The sequence below is a fragment of the Protobothrops mucrosquamatus genome, unplaced genomic scaffold (assembly GCF_001527695.2).
Source record: "Protobothrops mucrosquamatus isolate PMUCROS unplaced genomic scaffold, P.Mucros_1.0 scaffold2599, whole genome shotgun sequence".
In the NCBI taxonomy this organism is placed as follows: Eukaryota; Metazoa; Chordata; class Lepidosauria; order Squamata; family Viperidae; genus Protobothrops; species Protobothrops mucrosquamatus.
Window position 1 is genome coordinate 107135 of NW_015388653.1, and position 13872 is coordinate 121006.

General features: G+C 44.7%; 3 protein-coding genes across 4 annotated transcripts in view; 1 reads left to right on the forward strand and 2 right to left on the reverse strand.

Annotated features, from left to right (window-relative positions):
• Positions 1-103: 103 nt before the first annotated feature.
• FAU (FAU ubiquitin like and ribosomal protein S30 fusion) lies at positions 104-5914 on the reverse strand. Of its 2 annotated transcripts, none has more exons than XM_015825336.1 (5): positions 5813-5914; positions 3827-3909; positions 3090-3234; positions 1499-1554; positions 104-270 (listed from the first exon to the last, which is right to left on the reverse strand). In XM_015825336.1, exons 2-5 carry the CDS (start codon positions 3899-3901, stop codon positions 145-147), a joined length of 402 nt encoding a protein of 133 aa, XP_015680822.1. In that variant the 5' UTR covers positions 3902-3909; positions 5813-5914; the 3' UTR covers positions 104-144. The 2 variants fall into 2 exon arrangements, with proteins under 2 accessions (XP_015680822.1, XP_015680824.1); XM_015825338.1 differs by lacking the exon at positions 5813-5914 and adding an exon at positions 5569-5713.
• A 127-nt stretch (positions 5915-6041) lies between these two features.
• Positions 6042-9611, forward strand: MRPL49 (mitochondrial ribosomal protein L49). The gene is made up of 4 exons (XM_015825339.1): positions 6042-6168; positions 7554-7719; positions 8084-8211; positions 9445-9611. Exons 1-4 carry the CDS (start codon positions 6064-6066, stop codon positions 9589-9591), a joined length of 546 nt encoding a protein of 181 aa, XP_015680825.1. The 5' UTR covers positions 6042-6063; the 3' UTR covers positions 9592-9611.
• Positions 9612-11078: 1467 nt separating this feature from the next.
• Positions 11079-13872, reverse strand: part of LOC107295993 (pre-mRNA-processing factor 39-like) — a 26447-nt gene continuing 23653 nt past the window's right edge. The window contains exons 12-13 of the mRNA XM_015825329.1: positions 13203-13350; positions 11079-11613 (exon numbers count right to left, since the gene is read on the reverse strand). Coding sequence (XP_015680815.1) covers positions 11551-11613; positions 13203-13350 — 211 coding nt within the window. The 3' untranslated portion in view covers positions 11079-11550. The remainder of the gene's footprint in view (positions 11614-13202; positions 13351-13872) is intronic.

Genomic DNA, 13872 nt, shown 5'->3' on the forward strand with positions numbered 1-13872 from the left:
TGAGAACCACTGATGTAAAGCATTCCTCTCTCTTTTGCCAACAGTCGCAAAAGGTTGACTGCACACATGCCCCAAATAGGAAAAGTAGCAACACCAGGAACTGGTCCAGGCAAATATGTGATTTATTATATGACTGGGGGCTCTTTAGGAGTTGGCATTAGGTCCCTTCTTTTTACCAAAACCGGGCACGACATTGACAAACCGGCGATTGTACTGCATGCGCCTTTTAGCCCGGCCGGTTTTCTTTTTCTTCTTTTCTTGCTTAGCAACCTGAGAAAACATTAAGCAGGCGTCAGTAAAAGATCTTGCCAACCTTCTCCTAGAATTCATTTTAGCTCTTGATGTTGAGCAGAGGCAAGCCCTTTCCTTAAGGCACCCTGCAAAAAAAACCACCCCGGCTCATATTTGGGGGAAGAGATGAAAGCAGCAGGCAGAAGGGCAAAATCATGCACGCACGTGCGAAAAGGTATCTCCCTCGCCCAGGTACTGAACCAGTTATAATTGCCTCAACATTACTTAGGTGTTTTCTATTGGAAGTTGTATCCAGCGGGAATGTGAGGAACAGAATATTGTCTCAGGATAAATATAGACTAGATTAGAATATTGTTATTGGGCCAAGTGTGATTAGACACACAAAGAACTTGTCTCTGATGCAGAAGCTCTCAGTGTACATGCAAAGCAACAGAGTAGTAATAATCATAATAATGATACCAGTAAGAGAAGGTAGTAGAAAAGATGTGAAGGATAATAATACGCAGCTATACAACATGGGTAAACAGAGATAAGAGAGTGCTGTGGGAATTGGGTGTTTAGCAGAGTGATGGCACAAGGGGAAAAACCTATCTCTGTGTCTGCTTGTTTTGGTATGTGATCCACCTTTTATTTTAAACCAAGGTTAAGAAAGGCAGCAATTTCAGCAGCTGCTTTTCTGTTGCCACTGTCTTGTTCTACCAACTGCAAACTAGCCAGTTTACTAAGCGGTAAAATGGGTGGACCTCTATCCACATTGTGCTACCAAAAACACAGGGCCCAAGGCTAGAAAACGAAAACAGCAGCTTGACGCTTCCAGCCTAAGTAACTTGGCAGGACTCAAACACAGTTTTTCTCCGTTGCCACTAATAAAATAGACAGATATAAACAAAAAGCAGGTACTGATTCTTTAAATTCTATGTTGAAATCACCCATTGACCTTCTGCTGGTAGCAGGACTGTTTCCAACTTAGCAGGGAAAAAAGAATGGGATGGTCTAAGGTCTCCAGCCGTGAGCAAACGGGTTGGACTAGAAGACCTCTGAGGTCCCTCTTCCAGTCCTAGGATTTTACCTTCTGGGTTCTAATTTCCTTTCCAGGCAAAGGGCCTCTGCCAGCAATTGAAATGAGCAGCCAGCAATTCAGGCACTCCCGGCTATCCTTGGGGTCCACAAGCAGCAGGCAAGGCTGAAGGATGCCCAAATACCCCACCCTCCCAAACCCAACTGTGGGTCATCTTGAACTGCCTACCTTTGGGGTCTGGCCTCTCACTTTGCCAGCACGAGCCAGGGAACCGTGGACCTTCCCTAGAGAGAAAAGCAAAACACAGGAGGCTGTTTTTACAGGGAACAGAAAACAAAGCCGACATCCCTGATGACAAAGGAAGTGGCTTTATTAATCAGTCACAAGGGACCATGAAGTTAATGTACAGGTAGTCCTTGACTTACAACCATAATTCTGTTGCTAAGTGAAGACATTTGTTAAGAGAATTTTGCCCCATTTAACAACCTTTCTTGCCACAGATGTTAAGTGAATCACTGCAGTTGTTATGTTAGTAACACGGTTGTGAAATGAATCTGGCTTCCCCACTGACTTTGCTTGTCAGAAAGTGGCAAAGGGGGATCATGTGACCCCGGCACACTGCAACCGTCATAAATATGAGTCGGTTGTCAAATGTCTGAATTTGGATCACGTGACCCTGAGAATATTGCAATGGTTGCAAGTGTGAAAAACGGTCATAAGTCGCTTTTTTCAGTGCCATTGTAATTCGGCCATTAAGTGAACTATTGTTGAGGACTACCTGTACTGGATCAATTCCTCACAAGAGTCAAAGCTAAAGACACACTGACTACATTCACTTGGGTCTAAATGGAGCTGAGTGTATTGCAGCATGCAGAGAAAACCCAGTTACAAGTAGTCCTCAACTTACAACCGTTTGTTATTATAACAGTACATTTTTCACACTTTTACACACTTACAACTGTTGCAGCATCCCCATGCTCATGTGATCAAAATTCAGACACTTGGCTTGTACTTCTGACGGTCACGTGATTCCCTTTTGCAACCTTCTGACAAGTAAAGTCAATGGGGATGAAGCCGGATTCACCTAACCACCCTGTTACTAATTTAACAACTGCAGTGATTCACTTCACAAATGTGGCAAAAAAAGGTCCTAAAACTGGACAAAACTCATTTAACTGCCTTGCTTAGCAACAAAGTTTGTGATCAATTGTGGTCGTGAGTCAAGGACTGCCTGTATTACTTGTGTGGCGCAGCAGAAGGGAATGTAGGAACAGGACTTTTAATCCCAATCTGAATTTAGCATTTTGAACCTAACTTAACCTGGGAGGTCTGGGCTTGGAAACAATGTTGGTATTTGGACAGGAGGCCATGAGGAAATCCCTGTGGTTGGAAGAGACTTGGAAGCCCCCCCAAAAATTACCTGGAATCAGGCAGTGACAAATCATTTCTGTATTGTTGCCAAAAGCCCCGTATAGGATACTCATGAAGTTATGAGGAATGAAGCTCAATTAAACAGTCTATTTTTATAGTCTTATATATTTAGCCTTACGTACTCTATGAATTTTAGGTGATTACTTCATTGTTTTGTTTGATATCAAAACTCAGAAAATTGAGTTAACTGAATAAAGAGTAATTTATGGTTAAGTTCATCACAACTGCATCTTCTACCAACACAACAGAGAAATTTGTAAAATAAAAATCACAATTTATTCTTTTTCTGTGTACACTAGGATGGGGTTTTTTTTGTATGGAGTAGCTCTGGAAATTCCATAGCTCTTCTAACAAGCTTCCATCCAGGTCTTCTCTCTTTCGTACTTACCACCAAGCATGCGTGCAGTAACCTCCAAAGTTGTAAGGTCATTGACGCCGCACTGACCAATGACGGAATCATTTTCCAAGGGGATCCCACCAAGAAGAATCACTTGATCCTCAAGGGCGATGCCCTCCAGGCATTCGATGCGAGCCTAAAGAGGGAAGAAAGAAAAGTGGGAACATGAATAATTGACACTTCGCTCACTAAGGCAGCACATTCCTTTGAGGCAGGGTTTGCCAACAGTGGCAACTTTAAGACTTGTGGGCTTCAACTCCCAGAATTCCACAGCCAGCCTTGTAATTTTTCAATATCCACAACAGCTCTTGAATAAAAGGTGATAAAGATGATGAAAATACAATTTACAGCTCCTCAGTGGAGACGAGAGAGAGGAAGGGAGCCTCCAACAGTCCTTGGACATTTTAAGGAAGTTCATGTTTAAAACCTTGGCGGATGACAATATTTAGGAAATGCCTTACAAACACAATATTCCCCAGGATCACATATTGCTACTTCTTGGCCAAAACCAATTAAACAGAAAACTCATTACAATCAGGTATTAATCAAACAACAACTTACTACTCCAAATTGATTTAGAAAGAGGAAAAAGAAAGCCTCAGTCTTTAAAAGATTTCAGCATTTGCCCCAGTCTGAAGGAAGATTTATTTGGGAGAAACAAATGCTGTTTCAGCAACAATATTCATCAGAATGAAAGGTTCACATAAAATAATAATAATAATCTTTACCTTAAGATGAGCTACTGTTTCATGTCCAGACACCTCAAGGGTGTGCAAATTCTGAGCACGAATGAAAAGCTGCATGGTTTCACCTGCAGATGAAAAAGCAAAGCAGCAATTAAGATCAGCAATCCACCACCCCAAAATTTAGTATCCTAATAATGGCAGAGTCCAAGAAACTGGTCTCTTCCACCTCTTGCTGTTTTTAGACAAAGCAATGAGTAAAATAAAGATGTTAAAAAAAAAAGAGCTGAGTCTCTTTCAATCCACCCCATCCTTCCTGGCAACAAAACGTTATCTTAGGTTTTCCATCTTGATAGTATCAGTGATCAAAGACTTAAAAAGGATTGAGGGAATATATAAGGTTGCCTTTGACAAGATGGGCCGTATACCAGTTTGACTGATAAATATAATGAGCCATTATTTTGTATGGTCACACAAACCAAAAATAGAAGGTATAAGTTGGAGCTGCCTAGACTTATTTTTATTTACTATTTGTTAAATTTGTTTGCTGCCCATCTCACCTCAAGGTAGCCTGGGCAGCGATAAAACTGTACCAGTAAAAATACAAAATTATAATTAAAAGAATGCAAAATTAAAAGATTTCTTTGAAATGAAATATTTCCCTGAATAAGATCTGTCGAGCAGTGGAGCAAAGCATCTCTGGAAGTTGTGGGTTTTTCACTGTTGGATGTTTTTAAGCACAGGAAGGTCAGCCAGCCATTGAAGATAGTTAGATTGGTTTTCTTGCATACAGGTAATCCTTGACTTACAACAGTTCATTTCCTGATTGCTTGAAGTTACAACAGCACTGAAAGAAGTGACTTATGACCATGTTCCACACTGTTGCAGCATCCCCTTGGTCATGTCATCAAAACTCAGATGCTTGGCAACTGGCTCACATTTATGACGGTTGCAGCCTCCCGGGGTCATGTGATCCCCTTTTGTGACCTTCTGACAAGCAAAGTCAATGGGGGAAGCAATTCACTTAAAGACCACCTGATTCACTTAACAGCAGCAGTGATTCACTTAACTGTGGCAAAGTTGTAAAATGGAGCAAAATTCACTTAACAACTCTCTCGCTTAGCAACAGAAACTTTGGACTCAACTGTGGTCATAAATCAAGGACTACCTCTACTGCTGTGTTTCTCAGTCTTGGTGATGTTAAGATGGGTGAAAGAACTGTTGTAAGTAGAGGACTACCTGATATTTCCTTCTAGGATTTCTTCTTGGTCTCCCGTTCAGATAGGAATTAGAGCTGACTGGCTCCGAGCTCCTGAATATTAATACTGCTGAAACAGATCTTTCCTTTTAAGATGGGTGGACTTCAACTCCCAGAATTCCCCAGCCAGCATGGAGTTTAGGGTATTTAGGTTCAACCCCTCTTAAATCATGCTGGCTGGGGAATTCTGGGAGTTGAAGTCCATCCACGTTAGTTGCCAAGGTTGAGAAACACAGCCAGCAAAGGGGCTGATCTCAGGCCTCCCTCCAGCACAATTCCAGGTTCTTCTTCCTTGCCCATCTCTTTCATCAAATCCCTTGTCGCGGTCCTTTTTTCCTTCCTATTTCTTTCCACCACCACCCTCCAACTTCAGTTTCAGACAACCCCCCATTTAAAGAGCTGAGCTTTCATTCTTGCCTCCTCCTCGCCTCCCTCCCCCCCCGCCATAGCCTTCGAGGCCCAATTTGTTCCGCCCGAGGAACAAATCGGCACCGAGGCTGGGGAGCGTGGGGGCGGTAGTCCAAAGCACCTGGGGAGCGGCGGGGAAAAGGCAAGAGAGTCGGGGATGCGCAAGTGAACCTCGAAGGACTTGGGCGGGAGAGCAGATGGCCGGGGATGATGGGCAGCACCAGAGCAAGTTGAAGACTCTTAGGGAAGGCCGCGGATGATGGGAGTTTAAGGCCTCGAAAGAGAGAGGACGTTGGATCTCTGCCCCCGCCCCTCAAATAAATGAGGCCGCCGAGCCCACAACACGAAAAGTTTGCGCCCCTCACCCGCCTCACGCCGAGCCAAGATGGAGGCCGGAGAGAAGAGAAACCACCGCTGCCTCACGCCGACGAGGAAAAGGAAAGACTGGCGGAAGAGGCGGGGCCACGAGAGGCGCAGGCGCACTGCGGAAGGGGACTGCGCCGCGGGACGTCTCTAGGTTCCCTTTTCGCGCTTTCTCCCGCCCCCCTGCGCGGCCGGCGCGTGACGTCACCCACAGGATCGCCCTGACGTCATCCCCGCGCGCCTCTGAGCCAAGATGGCGGCCTTCCCCTCAGCTTTGGCCGGCGTCGGGCTGAGGAAGACGCTGCTGGTCCTGCGAGCGGTCGGGCGGCCGAGACGGCCCTGGCAGGCGGCCTTGCTGGTAGGGGCAGAGGTGGAGAGGTGGCTATGGGCTCCGAGGGGAGCATTTCGGGCTGGACTGGCGCGGTTGGCACAACCATTTTGAGGGGGTCTGTGCATCGGGAAGCATCACCGAGGCAAATGGAGCGGATTTTTGCTGCCCTCTAGTGGCCGTCCGGGTTTCTGCAGCCTAGATATGGTACCCCTGCTTGGAAGTTGGTTCTTCTATTGGTACGACAGGTAGAAGCATTGCAGGTTGATTATCCCGCCAGACCCGTGCAACTGGCCGAGTCTCTTAAGGGGAGGTTTCCCGCTTTTATTTGTTAGATTTTTATCCTGCCTTTCCTTTTCCTGTTTTCCCCACAACAACAACCCTGTGAGGTGAGTTGGGTTGACAGAGAGAGAGAGACTGGCACAAAGTCCCTCAGCTAGCTTTCATGGTTAAAATGGGATTAGAACTCTTAAAAGTTACCCAGCTGGCTTTTATGCTTAGAACAGGACTAGAACTCACCGCCTGCTGGTGATTGGCCCAAAGTCACCCAACTGGCTGCCTTGCCTAAAGTGAACTGTAATGGTATAGATTCTTCTGCTTGAGGAGGGGGCTGGGACTAGAAGACCTCCAAGGTCCCTTCCAGCTCTATTCTATTCTAAGGTGGGACTAGACTGTCAACAGGAGTGCTGATTTACCACCAGCCTATCAAGTATACTTAGATGGTGAGGGCACTAAAAGCAAAGGACAGCTAATGACTTAAAAGCCATCCATCCATCCACACGCCCCAATCAACATCTAAAAGCCCACATACAACAGGCACCATATAAATACTACACACAGAATAGCACACACACTGCTAGACAGAAGTTCTCTGAAGATGTGCTCCAGCACAAGTCTGAAAGCTGGGAAGACAAAACCTTTGGTCCTGGTGACTGACTCAGATTGGATCCTGCAACATAGTCCTGGGATGTGTATATTTGCCTTTGTTGGTGGGACTAGAATTCGCTGTCTCCTGGTTTCTAGGTCATCACCTTAACCATGCCACCAAACTAATCTTCTTTTAATGGGTGATTCTTTAATCCCTGCATTTTGCCCATAACATTATTTATGGGATGGGGCAGTTGATTAAAGTTAGATTCTAAATGTTATTTAGCCTTTCTATTTATGTCTTCTGCTCACATGCATCTTCCATCCCTTTCCTGCTTGACTTTGGACTTTCACTTCCATCATGTTCAGCTGCCTTTCTGCTTTCTTGGAACTCTTGAATCCTGTCCTCCTAGCATTCCAGTCATGTGGGTTCCAGGCTAGCAGGAAAAACAGTTTTCTTCCTCAACTTTTATTAAATTGGCTGCAGTAATTACAAATGAACTTTGTAGGGAAAATTAGCTCACTGCTATCTCATCCTTGTGTTTCAGAGACATGTTTCAGGTAAATCCAATTCTGCAGACCTGAAGTACCCAGGGATTGTTGAGTCTACTGAGGAATATAAATTTGTGGAGAGGTTGATACCACCTACCACAGTGCCTGTACCACCCAAACATGACCAGTATCCTACACCTTCTGGATGGAGACCACCACAAGGTAAAATGGGGCAAAATATTTCCAGATTTGATTTCCTTAATGTATAACATTTGACAAATTTGCTCTAGTAAGTTTCCTCCCTGAAAAGAAAATTGAGCAAAATTAAGACTTCTTGGTAGAGTAACTGCATTCACTATAAAATAAAAAACAGTTTCTTTTAACTCAGTTCTCCCTGACTCATACTGTACCTCTTGTTATAACTTCACGTTTTACATTTTAAGTATGTATCTTAAATTAAGCATGTGTGCAAAATTAATAGTTGAGCAAGAGGGAAGTAGATCTCCCCTGACCAGGTTTTGTTATAAATTACTTATTTTATGAAAAGACAATACAGTTATATTTATTTTGTTTCCAATTCTTTCAGATCTGCCTCCTGATCTTTCCTACTTTGTACGGCGGTCACGTATGCACAATGTACCTGTGTACAAAGATACTTCTTATCGTGGATCCAGGAAGATGACTATTATCAGGAAAATTGAAGGTGATATCTGGGTAGGTTATAGTTTTCTCTACCAAGCTGGTATAAGAGCTATGGCAGTGTGAGTTGATTTTAATCCTTCAGATCTCTCTGGAGATTCTCAATCATTCAGGTCATGTTCAAAAGGCAGCTGGACTTTTCTTTGCTTTTCTTTGCAGATGCTTTGCTTCTCATACAAGAAGCTTTTTCAGTTGTGGAAGAAGCGAAATGTTTTCAGGGAAAAAAGTAAGAAAGTCCTGTTGCCTTTTGGACTTCAAATCTGTCCTGAATGGGCGCTCTGTTGGCTGATCCCATATGGCTTCTGGAGCGGAGCTTGGCACATGAACATTCGTGTGATATGGAGCTTTGCATGCGTGTGCTTGCCCACCACTTGTGCAAGTTGAGCTTTGCACATGCACATGCTCTGCCATTGTTCTCTTGGTCTGGTTTCGAACAGGCTGTAACCGTGTAGTGGGCTGTGGCTCGGGTTGGGGACCCCTTTTCTACCTGGCAGCTTGGATGATTGCTTGGAGGCTGCAGTGGGTTCAGAGTGCAGCGGCCTCTGTGCTGATTGGCACTCACCAGAGAGAGCTTGTCAGATCAGAGCTGCAGGCCCTACACTGGATACTGGTAGGCTTCTGGGTCAGACAAACAACTAGACCAGTGGTTCTTAACCTGGGCGATATTGCCCCCCAGGGGGAGATTTCATTTTTCAGGGGGGCGATGGAACGAAAAGGGGTGACGCGGGGGTGAAGGAACAAAAAGGGGGCAATATGGGGGCGATGGAGCGAGAAGTTTGGGGGACACTTTTTTGTACAGTGAATTGCTGTATATCTGTCGTACAAAAACATCAGATCGCTCGCTATTAGTGGATTGAATTGTGTTTTCAAATGTTCCTCCAGCTAGCTTCAGTACAGAACGCCGTACATATGTGAATACGCATTGCTTATCTTCATGTGCGTTGCGCAGCAGCCTCTACCCATACAGTGGCACGCCATTGGCCAGAATATGGGAGATATAGGAAAAAGACTGGAAATAAATTATTTGCGTCGATATATCCTGATGAGAATTTTAAAGAAAACAAAAAAAGTGTTCGCATAAATTGAAGAATTATTTCCTATGTTGTGATTGAGAGGTTATATTGGGGGAGGGGGGCGATGACAACTTCCTCATTGGCTCAAGGGGGCGATTCGTTCAAAAAGGTTAAGAACCACTGAACTAGACAAATACAAGTGGTAACCTGTAAATTTACATTTTTCTTTCTCCAGGCCCTAGAGAATGATGTGAAGGGCTTCCTCACGGAATTGTCCGGACAAACGCCAGCAACCCAAGTCAATGAAAATACCTGTAGCATCCGTGTCAAGGGCTATTTTGAACAGGAACTAAAGACGTGGTTGATGGACAAAGGCTTTTAAACAAAGGATAGCAGATGTGTCGAGATTTGTCCCCCTGCGAAGATGCACTTGGGAAACTTGTTCTTACCCAATGAGTAATTCTAGCTTAGTCTAGTGATGCCCCTCCTTGTTTATTGAATACAAGATACAGATAGTCCTTGACTTACAACAGTTCATTTAATGACCGAAGTTACAACAGCACTGAAAAAAGTAACGGATGACTGTTTTCCACACTGACGGTCGTTGCAGCTTCCCCGTGGTCACGTGATCAAAATTCAAATGCTAGGCAACTGATTCATATTTATAACAGTTGCCCTGTCCCAGGGTATCACGCACACAACCTAATTCCCATGCATGCACAAATGAAGCTTTGCATGCTCACCCACCACTTCAGCAGTTCCCACTGGACCATGGCCCAGTTGCAGACCACGGCCCAGGGGTTGGGGACCGCTGGCTTATGGGGCAAGGGAAGTGGAGAAATGAGTTGTGTTCCAAGGGTTTAAGTTGCCCCAACAGACAATTCATGCAGTAGAGAACTGTCAGTTTTATCCTTTTAGGTGTAAATATCAGCAAAGGAAAGCTGAAAAGGTCCTTAAGTAGAATCAAAGCAGTGGGCCATATAAGTCGGTATAAATTTAGGTCACAGCCCTTGTGTATTCATAAAGGAAGCAGTAACGCTCAAATCCCAGTGACAACTTGGTCTAACCCAGTGGCCTGCAACCATGACAACTGTAAGACTTGTGGACTTCAGCTCCCAGAATTCCTCAGCCAGCATAGCAGACCCCTGGGCTAACCCAAACCCACACACTTCTAGTGGCAGGGTAAGAAGTTCTTTGGTACTAGAGGTAGTCCTTAACATATGACCACCAGAGCCCAAAATTTTTGTTGCTAAGCAAGACATTTGTTAAGTGAATTTCTCCCCCCCCCTTTTTACGACCTTGGCACAGTTGTTAAGTGAATCGTTGCACTTGTTAAGTTAGTGACAGTTTTTAAACGAATCTGGCTTCCCCATTGATTTTGCTTGTCACAAAAGAGGTTCACATGACCCTGGGACACCGCAACAGCCATAATTGTGAGCTAGTTGCCAAGGGTCCAATTTTTGATCACGTGACTGGGGGTGCTGCAACGGTCATTGTAAAAACAGTCGTCACTTTTTCGGTGGTGTTGTAATTTGAACGAACTGTTGTAAGTAGAGGACTACCTGTTCCTTTCTTCTAGATTTCTTCTTGGTCTGCTGTCCAGATAGGAATTAGAGCTGACTGGCTCTGAGTCTATGTGTGGTTGAGTCTGCTGAATTAGATCTTTCCTTAAGTTTGGCAACTTTGAAGATGGGTGGACTTCAACTCCCAGAATTCCCCAGCCAGCATGGAGTTTAGGTTGAACTCCTCTTAAATCATGCTGGCTGGGGAATTCTGGGAGTTGAAGTCCACCCATGTTAAAGTTGCCAAGATTGAGAAACACTACTTTAAAGCAATCTTACACGGGTCTGTTCTAAATAAGAGTGGATGACACATTACCGATTCCAGTTTATTTACAGCTGCAAAAAGTGAAAATGTACAGAGGAAACCCTTTTACAAAAAAAAAAAGAACATGCTGTTTCCAAGGCCTTGAGTTAAAATGAAACTAAATTTGCAACCAGGAAGAAGATGGAGTGTCAAAAGAGCCTGTGATTGTGTGTCTTGAGAAGTATCTCTGCTGGACTTCCCATGGGCACTGAATTCTTTCAGTCCTGCCATGGAATGAAGGAATCCTGTTTGAATCCTCTTGATGGCAACGTGTCCTCCCCAGTTTTGAAAATTTAGGGGGAAAATGATAAATGAAATTAATACAAAAAGGATCAGGTTTTTCTAAAGCTTGCAACAAGTCTTTCCATCGCCGTCGGGAAAGAGACCACAGTCAGCCATTTGCTTCCATTCAGAAGTTGAGCAAGGATAGCCACAGCTGCCCATCTATGCCACGACCATCTCCTGTCAGTTGTTTTTAGGTCTGTTGGTAATATTGATTGTAGTTCCACGTGTTCTGGTATCCATAGTTGCTGTAATTCTGCAACAGAATAAAGTAGCAATGGGGGGGGGAAGCATTTATGTTAAGTGAAGAAATGTGGACTACAGAAATGTTATTTTATATAGCTTGTTGTAAGCTGCCCAGAGTCATTGGATACAAGATGGGCAGCAAATACATTTTATAAATAAATAAATCAATAAAGTAGCCTCTCTTCCACCGTATCCCCCAACCCAAGTTGGATTCACGCCAATCATTTTGATCAGTGATTAGAGGCAGCGAGAGCTGGAATGACCACAGGTCCTCTAGCATCCTTTTAACCAATTTAGCAATAGCATTTAGACTTATAAACCGCTTCAGTGTGCTTTACACCCCTCTCTAGGCGGTTTACAGACTCAGCTTATTGCCCCCAACAATCTGGGTCCTCATTTTACTGACCTGGGAAGGATGGAAGGCTGAGTCAACCTTGAACCACTCAGAATCGAACTGCTGGTAGTCATCTGAATTAGCCTGCAATACTGCATTCTAACCACTGTGCCAACATGGCTCTTTAGTTGTAATATGTATATATATAATAAACAAGAATCATAGGGCTGCAAGGAACCCTGGAGGTCTTCTAGTCCAGCCCTCTGCCCAAGGCAGGAGTTCTTACACCATCCTGGACATATATACCTGTCCAATATCTTCCTAAAAACCTCCACTGATGGAGCACCCACAACTTCTGGAGGCAAGCTGTTCCACTGGTTAATTATTCTCACTGTCTCCTTAATTCCAGGCTGGTTCTCTCTTTAACAAGCTTCCACTCATATCTTAGAGAAGCTTTGCTCAATATGCAAAATATATTTAAATGTGGCCAATTTTTTAAAAAGTGGGCAGTAGGAAACAGCTGAATTGTATATCAATGTTTGCTAGTTATGAACCTCCAAAGGCAGTGCAGATAGTCCTCAATTTATGACCGCAGTAGAGTCTAGAATTTCCATGGCTAAGCAAGGGGGTGGTTACATGAGTCACACCCAATGTTACAACCTCTTTTGCCAAAGTTATTAAGTAAATCACAGTCATTAAATGAATCTGGCATCCTCTGTTGTGCTTGGCTTGTTAGAATTGGCTGGGAAGGTCGCAAAACGGCACACATCGCATGGGGCACTGCAACGGTGACAAATAACATGCCAGTCGCCAAGCGCCTGAAGTTTGAGGACGTGACTCTGGGGATGTCGGGATGGTCATAAACGGGAGGACCGGTTCCAAGTCACTTTTTTCAGTGCTGTTGTAATTTTGAACAGTCGCTGAACGAATGGTTGTTTAAGACGAGGACTACCTGCAAAGTCTCTATTCACACTGACCAAAGTTTTAAAAACCGTATCATTATTATTCCAGCTCCGCAGCTCCATTTGATCTCTGATACGGATTGTGCAGACCATGGGACTGGGGTCACACTCAAGAGTCAATCCCGTCATATGTTCAGATCTCCTGAAACCGATGCCCCCTCCCCACCCGAGATGTCCTGGCACGGCAGGGCCCATCATCCCCTCCCAATACAGCAGCGACTTGTAGTCCTGAGATCGCCCGGGGGGGGGGAGGAAAGGAGCAGATGCTTCACAATCTGATGCCAACTGCCTTGGGCCACTCACCTGGTACCACGTGTTATAGTTGTAAGTGCCTGCTGAGCTGGTGTCACTTGCCATCAAGGGCGTGATGCCCGTTGTCGCCATGGCTACGCTGCCACCCCCTATGGCTGCATCTTCCAGTCTCAACCTTTTGTCATCGGTTTCATCCGCACTGCTTGGGAATTTCAAAAGGGTCAATGTCATCTGGTCACCTTTGGCTCTGTTGCAACAGCAGGGTATCCGTGGGGACTGTAGCTTCCTCAAGGGGATGCACCCAGGCTCTGCCCCATCGCGGAGGCTGCCCGCCCTTCCCCTGCCTCATAAACCTCTGAGCCTGCTGCCTAGGGAGATTCTCAGTCATCCAGGTCAGAGTTATCCCAAAGATGCTTTTACTGGACTGTCTTCTTTTTTCTTTGAAGATGTTTCACTTCTCATCCAAGAAGCTTCTTCAGCTCAGTGGCCGCATGAAAAAGCATCTTTGGGATAACTCTGAGACTGCTGGCCTTTTGGAAGGCTGACAAAAACAGATGCCGGCCCATTATGCTCCTGGAACCCAATTTGGGGGTCTGCCCTGTGCTGATTGTGGAGTTGGTTCGTTTCTTAGTTTACAAGCAGCCAAAGATTCTGAGCAGTTCACAAGAAAACAAAACAACTATAAAACAATAAAAAAGCAGCAACGGGCACGGCATATCCC